This window comes from Acaromyces ingoldii (assembly GCF_003144295.1).
Source record: "Acaromyces ingoldii strain MCA 4198 unplaced genomic scaffold FA10scaffold_3, whole genome shotgun sequence".
Classification (NCBI taxonomy): domain Eukaryota; kingdom Fungi; phylum Basidiomycota; class Exobasidiomycetes; order Exobasidiales; family Cryptobasidiaceae; genus Acaromyces; species Acaromyces ingoldii.
The window spans coordinates 1,976,309-1,994,462 of NW_020290249.1; the positions used below are offsets into that span (position 1 = coordinate 1,976,309).

The window sequence follows — 18,154 nt, forward strand, 5'->3', positions numbered from 1 at the left end:
GAAATTAAATTAGTCGCTAGCTGTGGTAGTGTCATTTTTACAGGAAGCGATGCTATCGACAGTATCGGGAGCAAAAATCGGAACGCTCATAACATGCTCACAACAAGGACTCGAGAGAAGATTGATGCTCCATTTTCACTGTCACGCGGTGATTTTTTACATTGTTGTGAGCAGTCCAAACTTTGCTCCAATCTTATCGAAACAACAGGTGTGCTTCCAGATTCAAGCTGGATGCGCCCTTTGATTGGCTGTGTCTTGCTTTCCAGCTTTGCGCGCTCACGTACACCGGCGTAGTTGGTACCATATTTATGAACCACAGCGGCGCATGCTGGATTCTCAGGGGCTCAAGTGATGCAACGAGGAAAGAGGAAGCAATTCCGTCACCGGATTGCGTGAAAGTAGCTGCCCAATCGCTCTGCATATTTCATTGAAGAAAGACCGGCATACCGACCTGGATCCATTCGCTCTGCGAGCAAGATTTCTGAATCCAGGTCAAGTGAGCTCCGAAAAGAATTCTCCCGCTTAGGGCCCCCCCTGTATACCTGCGATGGGAAGCCACAGCTTTCAAGACCTGAGGCACTGGTCTGCCGTTGACCTGATCTAGCGCAATCATCTCGCAGCGACGACAAGGGCCCATGACGGCAAATATGGATCTTCCCACGACGACGCGTCTCGCGGTGTCTTCGTCGAAAGCTTGGTCGAGGCCGCCGTCAATGACGAAATTGCTCCTGAAGCACAACGCCACTCTCTCGGGATCCATGTAAATTCCTTCGTCTTGTTCGATCCACTTGCAAACTTCTTCGACGCTCCGTTGATTGATGACGAGAAATGGCGATTCGTTACTAAGCAACAGAGGCAGACGATCCATCCTTAGTCGACTCCTATCCATCCTTGCTAGGGTGCATCGACGACCAAGGAATTCAGAGAAACGCCTTTGCACCTCGTGACAGCTCAGGAGGACCGGACGAACAATGGAGCCGTCATCGCAGAAGTCGACATCCAGTTCCTTCCCTCCGTCTTCCTCTTCGAGGTGCACATGGATAGGCGAGGGCACTCTTGAAACGCCATCGTGGCTTATGAACTCGACAGTCATCGTTCTTGAGCTCAGATCGATCGAGGGACGAATTCTGGCCAAGGCCTTGACCCGCTTTTGGCTCATGACCCTGCCGTTGGTCAGGTCAATCACGCAGAATTGCCGATCGTACTCAAGCCCCGTTGGCTTAAGCCGCCAGGGAATGTCTATGACCTGACCCGCACACGATTTGATAGGAAAAAGATGGACACTCGAGAGCCTCAAGCACCTTTGCTCGTGTTCTTTCCGTTGCCGTCCTAATGACGACGTCTGACTGGTTGAGTCGGTCTGTTGCGAGGCTGTCTCGCTTGCCGACCCTCGTTCATCGTCTTCGTCGTCATCCTCACAGGAAAGGTACACGTCTTGTTCGTTGTCCTCGACTTTAGTAGGTGCGCAACCATCAATGGCAAAGAAGCGCTGGAGAAATTCAACGAGCCTGTCGATGTCGCCTCGTGTATTCCAGGCACAGACGCTGACCCTCAAGGCCGAGCTGACTTGGGAGTCTCCCGCACCTTGAACCCAGCCCGCCATGCCACACCCAACACCAAGGTGCCAGAGCTTCTGAAAAGCGTTCTCGGCCAACCCCAAGGCGTTGGCGATCGCGCCGGCATTGCACATGCGGCCGCAGCGCAGGTGAATGTCAGAAACGCTCGCCAGCCTATCGACTTCGTTCGGGTCGATAAGCAGCGACTGAGATAGCGCATTGTCGTCTTGGACAGCAGAGGCCGGACGGCAGACGTTGAAGAGGACAATCGGTCCTTGATTCAGCGATGCTGATGCTGATGCTGATGATGTGGGAGTGGAGGAAAGTGAGGCGGTTGAGGGTGATGATTGTGGTGAGGAGAGTATGTGACCGCAGCCCCGAGGAGCTGGGGAGTACATTCGACACACGCTGCTACCGTCGCCATGCCGGAGACTGCTGAGCGACGACCAGAGATGCCTGGTCAGGTCATCGACGTAGGCTCCACTCTCGCTCCACGAGCCCAAGAGTGAGCTAGACCGGAGTGTCTGCAGCATCGTGGGCACCGACAGAATGGCGTGCAAATTACCTGTGCCATCTTCCAAGGCCGCATGCAACTCCCTAGCCGGCTCTCTCCAGGCGGCCGATGCCATCAAGGCAGAGACGGCGCCTCCACCAAAATACTGTTTGCCATTGCTGGCAAGAAGAGCTCTGGCTGCCGACGATCTCTTGACCAGAAGGCCGCCGAGGCCGGTGGGAGAACCCAGGAGCTTGTAAAAGGAGAATGCCACAAAGTCTGGCATGCTTTCGTCTTGCGAATCGTGGCTAAAGCTTTCACGCATGGGCAGGCGCATCGACGGAGAGAGGTAGGATGCTGCATCGAGAAGGATGTAGGGTCTCGGTGGATGGGCACCCCTCCTCTGCAGCAGTGACGATGCAACGAGACCGTTGAAGCGTTTGCCAGTGGCGTTGCACTGAAGGGGAAGCGCCAACAGCGAGGGAGACGACGAGGTGGCTGCGCCATTGATAAAGGCTTCGATCTGTGCGCTGTCAGCTTTGAGAGGCTGTGCGCACTTGGCGCCTCGGTCGCTCCTCTCGCCCGTGACAATGTCGCGGAGCCCGACGAGGCTGCTGTGGGCTTCTTCAAGATAGCCGAAAGTGCCCTTGCCGTCGCCTGATCCAAAGTCGAAAGACCTCGCCACGAGCTCAAGACTTGCAGTGGCGCCACTGGTGAAGATCAGTTCCCAGCCTCGTTCGTTGTTGCTGCTGTCCGCGATGCCGTCGAGAGGACGCCATGGGCCCCCCGTGCGGTCCAGGCCGAATATTTCCCGGCAGACCAGTTCACGGACCTCGTCTATTCTCTGGCGTGTCCGCGTTCCACTGGGACTGCCGCTGTGCGGGTTCGAGATGGGGCCACCCTCGCGAGTGAGGTGAAGGTGAACGGCATCGAGGGCCGACAGGGGCGCCGGAGGATGCGAGGCAGCGTCGAGAAAGGTGGACGAGTCGAGATGCTGCGAGGCAAATTCGCGGCGACGCACCTCGCCTATGTGTTGCCCATATGCTTCCATGATCTTGTCATCGTCGTGTCCATACACTCGGTCCAGCTCGTATCCTTTTGTTGATGTGTGCGTGCAAGTGGTAAAGCCGCCGAGTTGCTTGGAATCCGACAAGATATCATTGGCGCCGGCTTCTCGACCGAGGTCCCGTCTCGCTCTACCAATACCAACTTTTAATTTTTAGAGTTTGTAGTGAGTGGCCCCTACACACCAGCACCAACACCAGCACCCGCACACCGCGGCGACCACCATCAGCAGCAGCATTGTGCCAACTCTTGTCACTTCCTCACCGTCTCGCTTTCCTAGAGCAAGCCATGGCAACAGCGGTCCAGCTGCATGGCCATCCCTTGCCACCTCATGTCTCTCTCCTGCCTCTGTCATTTCAAGTCAACAGGCAGCGCATCAGTGTCTCACCCCATGACACCACCGTCGCCTGGGATTCGACTCTGCTCGAATATCTGCGAGACCACGTCAGATTGACAGGTACGAAGCTCGGCTGCGGTGAAGGCGGCTGCGGCGCTTGCACCGTCGTTGTGCTTCGACCAAAGTCGAGGGCACAGCTGCAACGCGAACAGGAACACGACCTGGGCAACGGGCTGCCGTATGACATCCGAGCTGTCAACAGCTGTCTGATGCCACTCATTGCCGTGCACGGATGCCAAGTGAGTAGAGAAACAGGACCATTACCTTTCGTCCAGCGATTTTCAGCGTAGCGTCGTAAGGGAAAGTTGACTGACCTGGCTGTCTCGACGATGTCCGATACCACCTATGTCACAGGTCATCACCATCGGTAAGTTGGCAACAGGATCGACGTTGAGCCCCACAGTAGCGCGCACTGATCCCCATCATCCACAGAGGGAATCGGCACAGAAAGGCACCCGCACGCGATTCAGCAGAGACTTGTGAGTGTTAAAGGTCTGGGCAAGGCCACAGGTGCGACCCTTTTTTTGCTACTGAATTCATGCTGATGACCACTTTGGGTAGGCTTTTCTCTTTGGCAGTCAGTGCGGATTCTGTACCCCTGGTATCATCATGTCCTTGTAAGTCTTTCCGACCGAGGAGCACTTTACTTGTGGGCCTTCATAGACTTGAGTCTTTGGGCACTGACATGATGGAGTGCGTTGTCGGACAGCTACGCAACCTTGCGAAATGCCGGCAAAAGAGGACTGTCGGAACGAGACATCGAACGAGGCATGGATGGGAATTTGTGCAGGTGTACGGGCTACCGACCGATCCTGGACGCGCTGAAGACATTTGCGAAAGCATCAGAGACCGCCGATGATGACGAGTATTTCAATGGGCTCGAGGCCGTCACCGCCAACTCCCAGCAGCAGCAGCAGCAGCTTTCCTGTTCTTCGCCAGCAGGTGCTTGCCCTCGAGGCGAAGACTGCTGTCGCTTCAAAAGAAAGGATGCCAGTGCGAGTGGCGGCAAGACGCCACCTGCCTCAGTTGAGTCGGGGAGCGATACTAGCAGCAGTAGGACCAGCGTTTCCTCCGGCCATGACTCTGGCTTCGCATCTTCCAACACACCGCTGCCCGCTTCGTCTCTCTCGCTGGCAAGGGCTCGGATCGCGTCAAAGGAGCCCGATGGCCTGATGGAATACGATGGCGCCAACGAACCGATCTTCCCCGCGTGGCTACTTCGGTCCCGCGATAGGGCAGAGGGCGGCAATCGTTCTGTTTGGGACGACCAGGACTTGGGTTTTGTCGACGTGTCTTCGTCGCAGCCCTGGGGGTTGAACAATGGCGAGGAGGAAGAAGTGGCCCCGGAGGACAGCCTGCGGCAGCAACACGAGAGCAGAAAGAGCGTCGTCTGGCTCCGACCCTCGACGCTCTCGTCTCTCGTCACCATGCTGCGCTTCTATAATTCTCGGCAAATTGCAGCCAAACTTCGCTCAGGTGACTCGGAGTGCCGGATCGAGGTCAAATCTGGCCACCGCGAGTACAGCGTCAGTATTTACACGGGCAACATCCCCAGCCTTTGCCGCTTCGAATCCACAGATGAGCAGCTCTCCATTGGCTCGCTCTTGCCCATCAATGATATTACGGCCGCCCTCAAGAGTCTCTCGCGGAAGTTTTCAGGGAGTCTTCATCGATCTGCTGCCGTTCAATTCAGTCTCCAGGTCTTTCGCGCCATCATGTCCAACATCTCGCACTTTGCCTCGACACAGATCCGTAATGTTGCTTGCGTCGGCGGCAACGTCGCAACAGCCTCACCTATCAGCGATCTCAATCCCGTTTGGTTAGCCTTGAACTCAGAAGTGCGTTACATTGACGCCCTAGAACTCAGCGAGGATGATGTCTTGGGCGAAGATGACGCCTTCTTGGAGCGTCTTGAAGGAAGAATTTCTATGTCGAACTTTTTTCGAGGCTATCGCAAGACAGCTCTGCCAGCTGGAGCTGTCATAACCCGAATTGTCGTCTCTCTTCCACCACCGCCAGATCCAAATGATGCCCAAGAGACAAGACGCTTCACGCGAGCATACAAGCAGGCGAAGCGTGTCGATGACGACATTGCTACCGTGACGTGCTGCCTTTATCTGGAGGTCGAGGCAGTTCCGCCTGACCTGGGACAGTCTTGGACCGTCAGAGAAGCCAGATTCGCTTACGGAGGAATGGCTCCTACAACCGTGCTGGCCAAGGAGACGGCCGAAGAAGTACGCGGTTCGAACTTCAACGATGACACACTGCTGGATCGTGCTCTCGACCGGCTCGGCTCCAGGGACTTTGACCTCGCTCTTAGTGTCCCAGGTGGTATGGCTTCCTATCGCAAAGCGCTAGCGCTCAGCTTTTTCGCCAAATTTTGGTCCGAGGTCACCGAAGAGCTTCAAAGTGAAGTGAAAGTGAGAAGTTCGCTGCCAAGCGCTTTCAAGGGGCTCTCCGGATCAGCTTTGGTGCGACCGGTGACAAGAGGGAGCCAAGACTTCGAACAGGTGCAAGTAAAGGTCAAAGGCGGATCTGGTGAATCGATGCCCCACCTCAGCGCCCTCAAGCAATGCGCTGGCACAGCAGAATACGTTGACGATATTGCTCTCCAGGAGGGTGAATTAGTAGGTGCACTAGTCTTGACGACGACGGCCAATGCAAAGATTGTCAGCATCGATGCTACGCCAGCTCTAATGCCAAACGGCCCAGCATTGTGGTTTGTTGAGGAGAATGATTTGGTGAAGCTGGGGGGCCGTAATGCGTTCCTCTTCGATGATCGCTTCTTCGCCGGTAGTCGCTCCGATGCTGTCGGCATGGTCATCGGCGTCGTTCTTGCAAAGACGAAACGCTTAGCACAGGCAGCTGCCAGGATGGTCAAGGTCGAATACGAACGACTAGGCCCTCCTGTGCTGGACATCGACTCTGCTATAAGTGCAGAGAGCTTTCTCCCACCGCGACCAAAGATCCAAACGGCGACTAACGAGGAATTCGACGACTGGTCCGATTGCGAGCACGTACTCGAAGGGACGACTCGCTTGGGAGGCCAGTCGCACTTCTACCTCGAAACTAACGCCTGCCTCATCGTTCCCTCCAAGGAGGGAGACGACATGGAGGTCTGGAGCTCCACACAGAATCCGAGTGAGACTCAGGCATTTGTGTCTGAGGCTCTCTGCATTCCCATGAGCCGCATCAATGTACGCGTCAAGCGAATCGGCGGGGGCTTTGGAGGCAAAGAGACTCGCTCCGTTATCCTGGCGGCCGTCATGGCCGTCGCTAGCAAAGTTTCGGGTAGACCTGTTCGCTGTCAACTCGACCGTGACGAGGACATGCTGTTCAACGGTCAACGGCATCCTTTCAAGGGCGAGTGGAGGATTGGGATGACAAGGACAGGCAAATTCAAAAAGTTCGACGTGAAAGTGTACAACAACGCAGGCCACTCTCAGGATCTATCAAGAGCAGTGTTGGAAAGGGCGATGTTTCACATCGATGGCTGCTACCGATGGCCCGCTCTCCGTGTTCGCGGTTGGATGTGTCGAACGCACACCGTGTCGAACACGGCATTCCGGGGTTTTGGCGGGCCGCAGGGTATTTTCATCGTCGAGGACGCTCTGACTAAGGCGGCTCGCTCCCTTGGCTTGCTTCCCGAGGACGTCAGGGCGCTCAACTTCAACATCGAAGGAGACCTGACGCACTACAAGCAACCTTTGGTCGATTGGAATGTCCCTACAATGTGGCAAGAGCTGAAGCGCTCCTCTGATTTTGATCGGCGCAGGCGTGCGATTGACATCTTCAACAAGGAGAATCGCTGGAAGAAGCGTGGGATTACCCTTCAAGCCACTCGCTTTGGGCTCTCCTACACATTTCTCACTCTCAACCAAGCCCGTTGTCTTGTGCACATATACGCTCATGACGGCTCTGTCATGATTAGCCATGCTGGCGTAGAGATGGGCCAAGGACTTCACTCCAAAGTGAGCCAAGTTGCAGCAAGTGAATTGGGCGTCGACAACGACACAATCCACATTTCTCAAACTTCCACTCGCGAGACTGCCAATACGTCAGCCACGGCCGCCTCCGTGGGATCCGATCTAAATGGTGCTGCAGTCAAAGATGGTTAGTAGCATCTCCTTTTCAATATCTTAACACTGTTTGCGTTCACTTTGCTGACGGCAAACGTTGTTGGCCAGCCTGCGAGCAATTGAAGGAGCGGTTGAAGCCGTACCGAAAACCCGGCATCTCGTTCCGCGAGGCGGCTCACCAAGCTTACATGGACCGTGTTAACCTCTCTGCCGTCGGCCACTACAAAACACCGATCAAAGGCATGGACTGGGAAAAGGGCGAGGGAGAGCCATTTTTCTACTGGACCCAAGGCGTTGTTTGCACCGAAGCCGAGATTGATGTGGCCACCGGAGACAATAGGGTCGTGAGGGCAGACATCTGTATGGACATTGCTCGAAGCATCAATCCTGGCATCGACGTTGGTCAAATCGAGGGCGCCTTTACGCAAGGCCTGGGCCTTGTCACGATAGAGGAGAGTCTATGGAAGCCAAATGGAGATTTGGTGACCAAAGGTCCCGGCAACTACAAGATTCCTGCATTTTTGTGCGTGTTTCCTTTACGGCTGCTTCTTCGGCAATTTTTGCTGACGACAACACCGGTATTGCCCACGTCTACAGGGACACACCTTCAGATATGCGCATTTCTTTCATGAAAGCCAGCCATGGGAGGAAAATGCATCACCTACGTACCGTGCAAGGGTCAAAAGGCGTGGGTGAGCCACCCTTGACGCTAGGATGCTTCCATTTTTTCGCCATCAAAGATGCCGTCCGATCAGCGCGTATTGACCACGGTCTGCTAAAAGCTGACTTTGATATGGACGCTCCCGCAACACCGGAAAGGATCCGACTAGCTTGTGGCGACCTTCTCGCCCAGCAGGCCATGGTGAAGCCGAAAGTCGAGAACGAGCGAGATTTCTTCGTTCGCATTTCCTAGCCTCTCTTCATAAACGTCGATGTACAGTACGATACTATGGAGCAGAAAAATCTTCTGCCGCCCGCGCTGGATGTTTGACCACTTTTGTTGCGTCTCCTTGTCCTCTAGGTGTCACTCTTCGATCGCGCTCAGGCCAAAGTTGATAACGCGTAAATTTTGGTGATTTTATAGATTGGAATCTAATTCTTTGACGGTAAGTACACCTACTCATCACGTTGGGATGGGTCGCGGCTGTACAAGTGGCTCTGATGCGATTGCCTCTTTGGCTTGAAAGCGATGCTACGGTCCAAATCGAGGCATTTGATGTAGACGTCGATTCGCGATTTCAAGTCTGCCGCAAGTAGCCATGTTCGCGAGATTCCTTGCAGAGCTGCAATCAGCGAGACGAGCGCCGATGACACTTCGTCCATCAGATCCGAGTGTGGTCTGTTTGCTTGTGCCTTCGATGTACCTGGGGTGGGACTCGCAAAGGCAGTGGTGATTGTGAGGAGTTGAATGGCGTCCAGGCAAGCGACGGCCAGAAGGGGTGCAAGCAGCGAAGGGGCCTTTTCGAGACCCAAAGTCGTGCGGAGCATCGCGACTAGATTGGCCATTGCGATGCAAGCCTCGCTGCGCCGCCGTAGTGATGAAGGCTGCTTCTGGTGAAGGAGAATGACCAGCGCCCAGTAGGTGGCGGAGAGCGTGAGGATGTGCGGATCCTTGGCCTGACTGGGGCTATGCGAAAAGGTTCTCAGAGGCGACTCAAGTTGGTTATGCCACTCTTCCAGCCGCAAGATCGAGGCTGTGATCTGAACCGACTTCTCCTCATCGCTTATTTGTTCGTTGCACAGATCTGCCAAGGCAGGGATGGCTACCATTGTGAGCTTTGAAAGCTCTCGAAATGCAAGCGTGGCGTTCCGCGGAAAGCTGAGGTCGATCGATGGAACGGTGATAGGGACATCCATACCCTCCGATAAATCCCGAGCATAATTGGCCGCGCCAAGGGGCTGAGTACCCCGTGCGATAGCAAATGCGATGTCGATTGTCGTCAAGCTCCAGTAGCACAGAAAACCAGGTTGCTCCGGTCGAGGAATTCGAGTTAGGCTTGAGTGAACATTTTCAAAGCTTTCCTCATCGTCTCGGTCTCTCTTCCGAACGAGGGAAATGAGGGCGAGATCGTCAGCCAACTGACGGGCCACAGCAAATAAGGCCAGTCCAGTCGCTTCGTCGCCCATACCGATCTCTCGAATAGCTAAACAATTTAAGCCGGATAGAGTGCTGTAAAGGGGATGCGAGACTTCGTAGGCAAGGAGAGACTTGGCGAGATCCGCGAAGAAACGAGACATTGCCTTCGGGTTGCGAGTGAGACTTTCTTCGAGGCCATCGATGTGAAAATTGAAGCTGAGCAGCGTCGCCTCGTCCAGATAGCAGCACCCCATGGCAAGAACGGCGCTTAGCGAAAAGACCGAGCTTCGGTCGTTGCGCACCATACCAGGATTTGACACGAGCGACTCGAAGAAGTGCTGGTGCAATTGTCTTTAGAGGACAGACCAAAGGAGCGCTCGGCGACTGGCTCACCTTTCTTGGCACAATCCGTCCATAGCTGCAGCCATAGTCGAAAGAGAGACCAAGCAAATGCTCGAATAAAGGGCGGGGCAGTGCCAGTATGCGGGCATATACATCTTCTGATAGATCAGGGTTGCTGCTGTTGCGAGCATGGTAGCCTCTCCGCTGGATCGTTTGCGCGCATAGGTTTTGTGCCATTTCATCGACGACGCTGGGAGTGCCGGATCCCTGAATGCTTCGCTTTTCGCTCCTTTCCCGTCGTCTATGCCCAACAGCTTCGAGCTCTCTCTCCAACATCTCAATCCTCGTTTGCAGAGCCTCATGATGACTCTTAGTCACGGGCTTTCTGCATGATGAAAGCACATGTCAGAGTCGGAAAGGAGAATTTAAGACGACTGTCGTACGCACCGCTTGTCTCTGTTCGAGGCAACGACACATCTGTAGCCATACCGAGCGCAATGGCTGCAGACGGGAATCGCACCGTCGCACCTCTTCTTGTGTTTCCGACAAGACTCGCACGCCCTCGAGATGTTCGAACGCTTCATTCACGCAGTGGAGGCGCTCTACCAACTTTTTGGACACTGCAGAGACACGTTATCTCAAGTCGGAGTGATGCGTCAAAGCCAAAGCTCGTTGCCGCTGTAACAATGAAAGTGCAAAAATCAGCGCCAAAATAAACAAACACAACTTCGAAAAAAGCGCGCAAGATACAAGCCATTCAGATACGCGCGAACAAACACTTTAAAAGGACGCGGTGGACGTGCAAAAGTAAGGCGTCAAGAGGTCGCCTTGTCATTTTACCCCGAGCGAGAATCGAACTCGCCTCCCTAGCGTCTCCAAATTGGCGACGAAAACACCCGCTCTTCGGCAAAAGAAGATGCGAAAGGTATAAGCACTATGCTCTGCCGACTAAGCTATCGGGGTAGCTTCGGCTTTTCATGGGTTTTTGCCCAATCTAATGATAGTTTAGATGTCGCCCCCAGCCGGAAGAGTCCTTACGATAGCCACGTTTCCGAGGAGGTATTATTCGATCTGGTGTTGCACCTCTGGTGTGCTTCACTCGTTCCGATGTCGTCGTTCTGGGACGATCAGAGGAGGCAGGCGAGGGCGGCTGAAGCTCGTGTCGATACCGCGCTCAATGAATACTCAAGACTCGCTACTGAGTTGTCCAGAGGGTCTACGTCCGCGTGGCCCGGGAAAGACGTCGAAGATCCGTCAGGCCAAGACGACCACAGGCTCGAACAGGAGATCGAGGAGCTTCTAAATGATGTGAGTCTCTGTTGCTCACCCGTCGTAGCTCATTTAGGCTGATTAGAATAGCTGTCGACGAGTGTATCTAAAATGGCGGCGATGCTCATCGACCCTAACGCTCCACCATCGGCCTCTCAGATGCATGCTGTCCAGCGACATCGAGAGGTCTTAACGGATTTCGAAAGAGATTTTCATAGGACGAAGACAGCTGTCAGGCATACCCTCGATCGGCAAGCTCTTTTGGGTGACGTCCGGGTTGACATTGAGTGCGTCGGTGCACGGCTTGCCTGGCTATGAGATACTGACACTAATCCTGACCCCGGACTGGCAGCAAGTACAAAAGTCAATATGCTTCGGACGCAGACGCCCTTCTGGCCGAGCGAGGCCACATCGATAATTCGCATCGGATGATAGATGGTACCCTCGAGTAAGTGATGCCTCTTCGCCGGCCGTTCGACTTCTCACCCCTTCGCGGCAGACAAGCGTACGCCACTAGAGCCGACCTTGCCAGTCAGCAATCAAGCTTGCAGAACATCTCAATACGGCTCACTTCAACGGCAGGCCAAGTCCCCGGCCTGAACAACCTCATTCGCCTTATAAGCCGGCGCAGGAGAAGAGATAGCATCATAATGGGTTGCGTCATTGGCACTTGTACAGTACTGTTCATCATGTTCGCGACGAGATAGCGACAATTGAAGCGAAAGATTTGAGTGCAGAAGCCCATGTGATTGACAGCTTTGTCTGTCCTTACTACACGAACTACGACAAATAGGAGCGATGCTGCAAAGACATTGCTGTGAGGCTTGTTGCTGCCGATGGGTCGAGCCTTAGAAGTCAGCAAAGAAGAAGGGTGCAGTGAGAATAGCACTTAACTGACTGGCGACGAGGATGGGACTGAGAACACCAGGTGCGTTGAGCGAGGTTGTCTTGTAGATGAAGATTTCAAGCAGCAGGTGAAGCAAGACGGTGGCGAATGTCATCTGGCATATGTAAAAGAGTCTAGAGGAAGTTAAGGGGTAACGTGAGCACTCTGAAGCATGAAGTCTCATATAGCCAGCGAGCACGCACGCTGGGTTGCTCATGTTGTAAGCGCAAACGACTCGAAGTGCACCACTTGTCAGATTCCACACCCCGAAAAGGCGGGATGCGAGCGGAGTCACTGAAACCACCAGCAACCCTGGTGAGCATGATTGACCTTCTCAGCGAGGACGAGAGAAATACCTTGAGCACCTCCAGTAATGTAAACCTTCTTTGATGAAGCTGTGCTAAGATGACACGCGCCGGCATTGCCAATGGCGGTGAGACCGACAAGAAGCAGCCACTTGGGTAGATATCCCGGAGGAAGTACTCCGACACCGAATTGGTCCTGTTCAGAATGCACTTCGTTGAAAGAAAGATCGTCTCGTTAACTCACGGGTCATGGCTACAGGTGGTCGTGAGCTATGAAGCGACTTACTTGAGTGTGTCGTCTTTCTTTTATTTTTTCGCAACATTGAAGTCGAACAATTTCTGGAACGCTTGCATTGCTACAGTTCTTGACCCATTACCTGTCATCGCAGTCTGAGGGGTGGATACATCTCGTACGTCCTTTGGCCAAAGACGTAATGCCAAGAAAGCTCTGGTGGTAACCATGCTACAGGTGTGGTCATAATTTGTGCACAAGGTGTATACGTCGTACAGCCACAAGCTCTTTGCATCGTTCTTGATCACCTTGCTACTCTTGTGGGAGACTAAGGAGTCCAATCGCCAATAGCTGTGAGCTATGCTAATCATCGTTAGCTATAAATGAACCAAACGAGCGAGACGCCGTAGTCCGCATAAACATGGAATTAGGCATCCGCATCGAGTAATTTTGTGAGCTAAAGTCTATAATCACACTTTTCAGACCATATTTTGCGACGCAACACGTAACTTTCGCGAGAAAAGTTATCTCAGAAAAGTTTGATTGCAAATTTGACTCGGCATATTTGATCGAAGCTTTTGTAACAGATCGTTAAGAGACCTTGTGACAACAGAGAGGCATTTTGACCGAAAAGGGCATGTTTTGTGGAGCTTGTCGCTCACTCTAGACAAGCATCATTCGTGCGTGAGGTCGAGCAGCTCTCGGTTCCAAGGAGGAGGTGTAACAGTGGGCATCTGCATCGCAACATTGCAACACACCCCGAGCCTGGCCTCAACTGGCGTTTTGAAAACATCCAATCTCCTCTTTAGGACCCGGATATTGGACCCTCGCCAATGCGACATTATTGGTGAATGTTCTGCCTTGTATTGACAGGTGACTTTTGCGCCGTATTGACACCCTCAGACCGGATCTAGGAAGCACGTTGGTCTCATGTTGATTGCGGACTTACGCATTCGCTCATCATCTGGAGACTTTAGGAGGCGAGTTGAGTGAGTTCTGAACCAAGAGATCATCGCGAGGGGACATTTGTCACTCAAGATCATTTGTGATCATGTTGAGACCAAGAATCTCGAACGGGGCAACTGTTGAGAGTTCGTCCAGCATTGGTCCACCCTGAAAAAAAATGCTACTACTGGCTGGCTCTTCTGGTGACCGATCGCCAGGTGACAAATTTAAACACAAATGGACTCCCTCGACTCGTGGCTTTATGTGGAGGCTAATCCAGCCGAGTTGCCACCTTGCTGCTCAGTATTATCATTTCGTCCATCGTTCCTACACCAATCGCCCCATCATCTCTCAAAATGTCGAGCGCTGCACCCAAGTGGAAGATCATCGTCGCCAATGATGGTGAGATAGCTTGTCTTTGATGTATCACAGTGAATCAAGATCTTCTGACAGTGTCAAAAACATCGCCGCCTTAGACGCCGCGGTAGACTACAAGAAAGTTATCATCGAGGATCTTAAGAAGGACCCCCGCGTAGAGCTGGTCGATGACTTCGGTGCCAAAGACACCTCTGATAAGACGCGTAGGTAGCTCGTCGCACATTCTCTCCTATGTATTGCTCGACTGATCCCGTAAAACGCAGCCTACCCTAATGTCGCCACTGCCGCCGCTGAGAAGGTGGCTGCAGGTCAATACGATCGCGGGCTGTTGCTCTGCGGGACCGTGAGTGACTCACACATCATCTCAAGTTATTAGGCTTACGAGGCTGTCCACACATCGGAAATTTTACAGGGCCTCGGTGTCGCCATCAGCGCCTGCAAGGTCCCAGGCATCCGGGCCGCTTGTTGCCATGACCCTTTCAGCGTTGAGAGGTCTATCCTATCCAATGATTGCCAGATCTTGACCATGGGTCAACGCGTCATTGGGATTGAGCTCGCCCGCAACTTGGTCAAGCAATGGTTGGGCCACGTCTTTGACCCTCAAAGCGCTTCGGCCAAGAAGGTTGCTGCCATCTCCGAGTATGAAAAGAAGGCTGCTTCCTAGATGGCAAGATCATCCTACCAACTTCTCCAAGCCTATCGTGGCAGATAGAGTGTTGACCACATTGCCTGTGTCCCAATAAGTTAGCCAGCGTGACGATCACATCAGTTGCGTCAAAGCAGCGCCTGTCAGACGGATCCTACATTATTAGTTGTGCTTCCCTTGCACGATTGATTTTTTAAAAAAGAAAAAAAATAAGAAGAAAGAATCCGAGAACGAGATGTGACAAGTGACCACCACCACCTAGAGATGACCGAAGGAAAGCTGCGGGCATGGATTTCATTCCCAGGAGCACCGTACACGCAGGCTTCCGCAGTAAAAGCTTGCGGAGACGTGCTCTTGCCGCTCGGATGGGAGATCGAGGAAGGCGATGGTTCAGAAGCTCCAGTTTCACAGCAGCTATATTTGGCCGACTACGACCTCCTGCCTTTTGAGCAACTTCACCCTGCCTCCTTCACACCAGATTCAATCAAACCGCTGCTCCCTCAACTCTCGTCATATCCGATTCGCAAGTCCCTGATTCGCAAGAACTACCTGGCGTCTAGCCTACATGCAGCCCAACTCAAGAAAGGGAGCAACAAGCGGATCACGCCGGCAACGTGGGTATTTGAGGCCACCTGCGCAGATGATCTGGATGAACTCTTGATGGACGATCTGTATGACGTCAGAGAAGCGCTAGAGAAAGGAGAAGGAAAGTGGTTTATCTTGAAACCAGCGATGGCGGACCGAGGTATGGGTATCAGACTATTCAACAGCGTGGACACCTTGAGAGAGATTTTCGACGAATTCGACGCTGAGGATAGTGATGGAGAGAGCGAGCAGGAGAGCGAGCAAGGGAAAGAAGAAGGCAAGACAGAGGAAAAGGAGGCTGAAAGGCAGACACAAGAGCAGGAGCAGACGCAGAAAGGAGAAGCGGAGCGTGCATATTATCAAACAGCAAGCACCGTTGTTATGATGAGTCAGCTCCGCCACTTTGTGATTCAGGTGAAGGCCAGGCGGTTGACATCTTCGAGAGAACAGTCCACTCACCTATGCCACATGTCCCTGTTTCAGGACTACATTTGCGACCCATTTCTCGTTACACCTCCTGGAGCTTCGCAAAAACACAAATTCCACTTGCGAGCCTACGTTCTGGCCCAAGGGAGTCTTCGCGTCTTCCTTTATGATGAGATTCTTGCTCTCTTCGCACCCCTTCCCTACGCACACCCATCCTCCTCTCCAGATGGAAGCGGGAATTTGCGGGCACACCTTACTAATACCTGTCTTCAAGGGGCGACGTCTTTCGCGACAGTGCATCTATTAGATGACCTTAAGGATCGCTTAGGCGGGCAAGCGGTCCTAGATGACATCAAGAGGCAGACAAACGAAGTGGTGGCCGAGGCTTTCTCTTCTGCAGCATCGGCGGGACGAATCCACCTGCAAACATGGCCTCATGCATGGGAGCTTTTCGGAGTGGACTTGATTGTGTCAAATGCTGAAGCAGGGGCCTCACCGTCTGTTCTACTCTTGGAGATCAATGCTGTGAGCTTTGTTGACCGCATTGCTCATCCCGAGCCTTGCCCACTGACAAGGCACGTTCTTTTCCTAAAGCAACCCGACTTTGCGCAATCTGGGCCCGAACTTCAAGGAAAGATCGACCAGCTCTTCACACGTACGTTGCAAATCACCGTCCTCGATCAAGGGACCGAGGCTTGGTCAGTTGGCGAATCAAGAGATCGCATGACCTTGTCGCTAGATCTCACTCTCTCTGCTGGAGGCTGGTGAAAAACATCAATACACATTGGCCTGCTGAAAGGGGTTCGCCCTTGCATCATCTTCTCGACCTTTTCTTGGCCTGTTGGTTGGTCTTGTGAATTCGAGGCATGCTTGCCTCGACGAGGTCGTCATCCCTGTCCATGTCATCGTCCCTAGTACCTGCTGCTGCTTCCGCCGCTCTCCTTTTACGTTTGCCGGCACCTCCGGCACCTCTCTGCCCTCCTGTTTCTCGCATTTCCCGAATTGCCTCTCGGGCTGCCTGACCCACCCGCTCCTCCAGCAACCCAACTGCGTCCTTGTCCAAGCTGGGGAACTCGGAAAGCTTGAGGTTGATGACTCCTTCGATGCGCTGAAGCAATTCGACGTCGTACTGAGAAACGATCGTTACCGATCTTCCGCTTCGCCCTGCACGGGCCGTTCGACCGACCCGGTGAATGTAGTCCTTTGAATTGGTTGGCATGTCGTAGTTGACTACAAGATCGACTGCAGGTATATCCAAACCTCGGCTGGCCACGTCGGTTGCAATCAAGATGCTTCTGCCTCCGCCTTTGAACTTGTTGAGGGCACCAAGTCGAGCACTCTGCGAAAGTTGACCATGTAAAGGTATGGCGGAGAAGCCGAGCAGCCGAAGCAGGATGGACAGCCGCGATGAGTCTTGCACCGTCCGAGTGAACACGAGAATCGAAGAGCCTGACTGATCATTGATGAGGGAGACGAGATGGACGTCCTTCTGAGCGTATGGACAAAAAATGTAATGCTGGGCGAGGGTTGAGACCGTCGAGTATCTAGATCAGATGTCTTGGGGCATTAGGTGAAAGCGCCGAATGCAGGATGTGACACATAGCACTCACTTTGTCCCGACTTCTACTCGCACAGGATTCTTGAGACTGGCTCGCTGAAGCTTGGCCACTTTTGTGGTCATGGTGGCGCTGAAAAGCATCGTGCGCCTCTCTCTAGGAATAGACTGTAGCAGCTTGTCGATAATGGGCCCAAAGTCCATGTCGAGCAATCGATCAGCCTCGTCCATGACAAGATAGCGAAGACCCTTCAAGCTGAAGCCCTTTGTATTTTCCAAATGATCTTGTAGCCTGCCTGGTGTGGCGACGACGATATGAGGGCGCTTACCGAGGGCAATAGACTGTGACATCATATCCATTCCGCCCACGATGGTCGCACAGCGCACTCCTATTGTCGAGCCCAGTGACTCGAGCTGTTGAGTGATTTGATACGCCAATTCTCTGTGGAATGTAATTTCGGCGCCATAAGCAGGAGAAGGTGCGACAAGGTGACCAGAGCCACGCACTCACCTGGTTGGCGCCAGGATACAGGCAAAGAATGGTCTTGGATCGTCCCAAAGGGCCTGAAGTATCGGTATCCCGAAAGCGGCCGTTTTCCCGCTTCCCGTCTGAGCGAGTCCAATGACATCTCTTCCCGTCAAAGCCTCAGGGATGGCCTGGATCTGAATCTGAGTAGGACGCTTGAAGTTGAGGGTCTCACATGCTTCACATATTTGCGGGTGAACACCAAGCGAAGCAAAAGTCTTGCTCTCCTCTTGTTCAGTTACTGCTGCCGTACTATGTAGAGCTGTTTTGGACGTCGAGGCTTCAGGTCCAATTGAGGTCATCATCGTCGCGATGAAGGTCAGAGAATGGTGAACGTCTGCTCAAAAAATTTAAACGTAGCGTACCCTAACTTTTTTTTCTTCTTCTTCACG

The 18,154-nt window shown here is 53.3% G+C and overlaps 8 protein-coding genes and 1 non-coding gene across 9 annotated transcripts; 4 read left to right on the forward strand and 5 right to left on the reverse strand.

Annotated features, from left to right (window-relative positions):
- Positions 1-83: 83 nt before the first annotated feature.
- FA10DRAFT_118115 (PLP-dependent transferase) lies at positions 84-3,283 on the reverse strand. The gene has a single exon (XM_025517909.1). The coding sequence runs from the start codon at positions 3,098-3,100 to the stop codon at positions 425-427; it is 2,676 nt and encodes an 891-aa protein (XP_025377800.1). The 5' UTR covers positions 3,101-3,283; the 3' UTR covers positions 84-424.
- An 80-nt stretch (positions 3,284-3,363) lies between these two features.
- Positions 3,364-8,904, forward strand: FA10DRAFT_267052 (hypothetical protein). The gene is made up of 7 exons (XM_025521761.1): positions 3,364-3,750; positions 3,866-3,878; positions 3,944-3,990; positions 4,073-4,128; positions 4,221-7,624; positions 7,699-8,113; positions 8,188-8,904. The coding sequence occupies exons 1-7, from the start codon at positions 3,403-3,405 to the stop codon at positions 8,501-8,503; spliced, it is 4,599 nt and encodes a 1,532-aa protein (XP_025377801.1). The 5' UTR covers positions 3,364-3,402; the 3' UTR covers positions 8,504-8,904.
- Positions 8,602-10,706, reverse strand: FA10DRAFT_118166 (hypothetical protein). Its single transcript, XM_025517910.1, has 3 exons — positions 10,457-10,706; positions 10,061-10,394; positions 8,602-10,005 (listed from the first exon to the last, which is right to left on the reverse strand). Exons 1-3 carry the CDS (start codon positions 10,591-10,593, stop codon positions 8,707-8,709), a joined length of 1,770 nt encoding a protein of 589 aa, XP_025377802.1. The 5' UTR covers positions 10,594-10,706; the 3' UTR covers positions 8,602-8,706.
- A 140-nt stretch (positions 10,707-10,846) lies between these two features.
- FA10DRAFT_t27 lies at positions 10,847-10,972 on the reverse strand. Its single transcript has one exon. It is a non-coding gene; the product is annotated as a tRNA-Ile (tRNA).
- A 144-nt stretch (positions 10,973-11,116) lies between these two features.
- On the forward strand, positions 11,117-11,985 carry FA10DRAFT_229256 (V-snare-domain-containing protein; the record flags this gene model as incomplete). The annotated part of the gene is made up of 4 exons (XM_025518782.1): positions 11,117-11,317; positions 11,369-11,569; positions 11,635-11,726; positions 11,778-11,985. 4 exons carry the CDS (start codon positions 11,117-11,119, stop codon positions 11,983-11,985), a joined length of 702 nt encoding a protein of 233 aa, XP_025377803.1.
- On the reverse strand, positions 11,914-12,720 carry FA10DRAFT_267055 (Erg28-like protein; the record flags this gene model as incomplete). The annotated part of the gene is made up of 5 exons (XM_025521762.1): positions 11,914-12,108; positions 12,177-12,298; positions 12,368-12,458; positions 12,521-12,646; positions 12,714-12,720. The coding sequence occupies 5 exons, from the start codon at positions 12,718-12,720 to the stop codon at positions 12,059-12,061; spliced, it is 396 nt and encodes a 131-aa protein (XP_025377804.1). The 3' UTR covers positions 11,914-12,058.
- A 1,282-nt stretch (positions 12,721-14,002) lies between these two features.
- Positions 14,003-14,688, forward strand: FA10DRAFT_286300 (ribose 5-phosphate isomerase; the record flags this gene model as incomplete). Its single annotated transcript, XM_025524066.1, has 4 exons — positions 14,003-14,048; positions 14,123-14,227; positions 14,288-14,367; positions 14,437-14,688. The coding sequence occupies 4 exons, from the start codon at positions 14,003-14,005 to the stop codon at positions 14,686-14,688; spliced, it is 483 nt and encodes a 160-aa protein (XP_025377805.1).
- A 239-nt stretch (positions 14,689-14,927) lies between these two features.
- Positions 14,928-16,508, forward strand: FA10DRAFT_267059 (TTL-domain-containing protein). Its single transcript, XM_025521763.1, has 3 exons — positions 14,928-15,669; positions 15,739-16,206; positions 16,276-16,508. Exons 1-3 carry the CDS (start codon positions 14,935-14,937, stop codon positions 16,447-16,449), a joined length of 1,377 nt encoding a protein of 458 aa, XP_025377806.1. The 5' UTR covers positions 14,928-14,934; the 3' UTR covers positions 16,450-16,508.
- Positions 16,370-18,098, reverse strand: FA10DRAFT_301837 (DEAD-domain-containing protein). The gene is made up of 3 exons (XM_025525034.1): positions 17,748-18,098; positions 17,292-17,678; positions 16,370-17,225 (listed from the first exon to the last, which is right to left on the reverse strand). The coding sequence occupies exons 1-3, from the start codon at positions 18,065-18,067 to the stop codon at positions 16,496-16,498; spliced, it is 1,437 nt and encodes a 478-aa protein (XP_025377807.1). The 5' UTR covers positions 18,068-18,098; the 3' UTR covers positions 16,370-16,495.
- Between the last annotated feature and the right edge of the window lie 56 nt (positions 18,099-18,154).

Excerpts from the sequence above, each read along its gene's own strand:
- FA10DRAFT_118115 (XM_025517909.1), bottom strand. The coding sequence starts at position 3,100 with ATGGAAGCATATGGGCAACACATAGGCGAGGTGCGTCGCCGCGAATTT.
- FA10DRAFT_267059 (XM_025521763.1), top strand. The coding sequence starts at position 14,935 with ATGACCGAAGGAAAGCTGCGGGCATGGATTTCATTCCCAGGAGCACCG. Across the intron at positions 15,670-15,738 it reads TCCGCCACTTTGTGATTCAG|GACTACATTTGCGACCCATT; the intron begins GTGAAGGCCAGG and ends TCCCTGTTTCAG. Across the intron at positions 16,207-16,275 it reads TACTCTTGGAGATCAATGCT|CAACCCGACTTTGCGCAATC; the intron begins GTGAGCTTTGTT and ends CTTTTCCTAAAG.
- FA10DRAFT_267052 (XM_025521761.1), top strand. The coding sequence starts at position 3,403 with ATGGCAACAGCGGTCCAGCTGCATGGCCATCCCTTGCCACCTCATGTC. Across the intron at positions 3,991-4,072 it reads ACGCGATTCAGCAGAGACTT|GCTTTTCTCTTTGGCAGTCA; the intron begins GTGAGTGTTAAA and ends CACTTTGGGTAG. Across the intron at positions 8,114-8,187 it reads TACAAGATTCCTGCATTTTT|GGACACACCTTCAGATATGC; the intron begins GTGCGTGTTTCC and ends CCACGTCTACAG.
- FA10DRAFT_118166 (XM_025517910.1), bottom strand. The coding sequence starts at position 10,593 with ATGAAGCGTTCGAACATCTCGAGGGCGTGCGAGTCTTGTCGGAAACAC. Across the intron at positions 10,395-10,456 it reads GCCTCGAACAGAGACAAGCG|AAAGCCCGTGACTAAGAGTC; the intron begins GTGCGTACGACA and ends TTCATCATGCAG. Across the intron at positions 10,006-10,060 it reads GACGGATTGTGCCAAGAAAG|CACTTCTTCGAGTCGCTCGT; the intron begins GTGAGCCAGTCG and ends CAATTGCACCAG.
- FA10DRAFT_301837 (XM_025525034.1), bottom strand. The coding sequence starts at position 18,067 with ATGATGACCTCAATTGGACCTGAAGCCTCGACGTCCAAAACAGCTCTA. Across the intron at positions 17,679-17,747 it reads TGTATCCTGGCGCCAACCAG|AGAATTGGCGTATCAAATCA; the intron begins GTGAGTGCGTGG and ends TACATTCCACAG. Across the intron at positions 17,226-17,291 it reads CGAGTAGAAGTCGGGACAAA|ATACTCGACGGTCTCAACCC; the intron begins GTGAGTGCTATG and ends CATCTGATCTAG.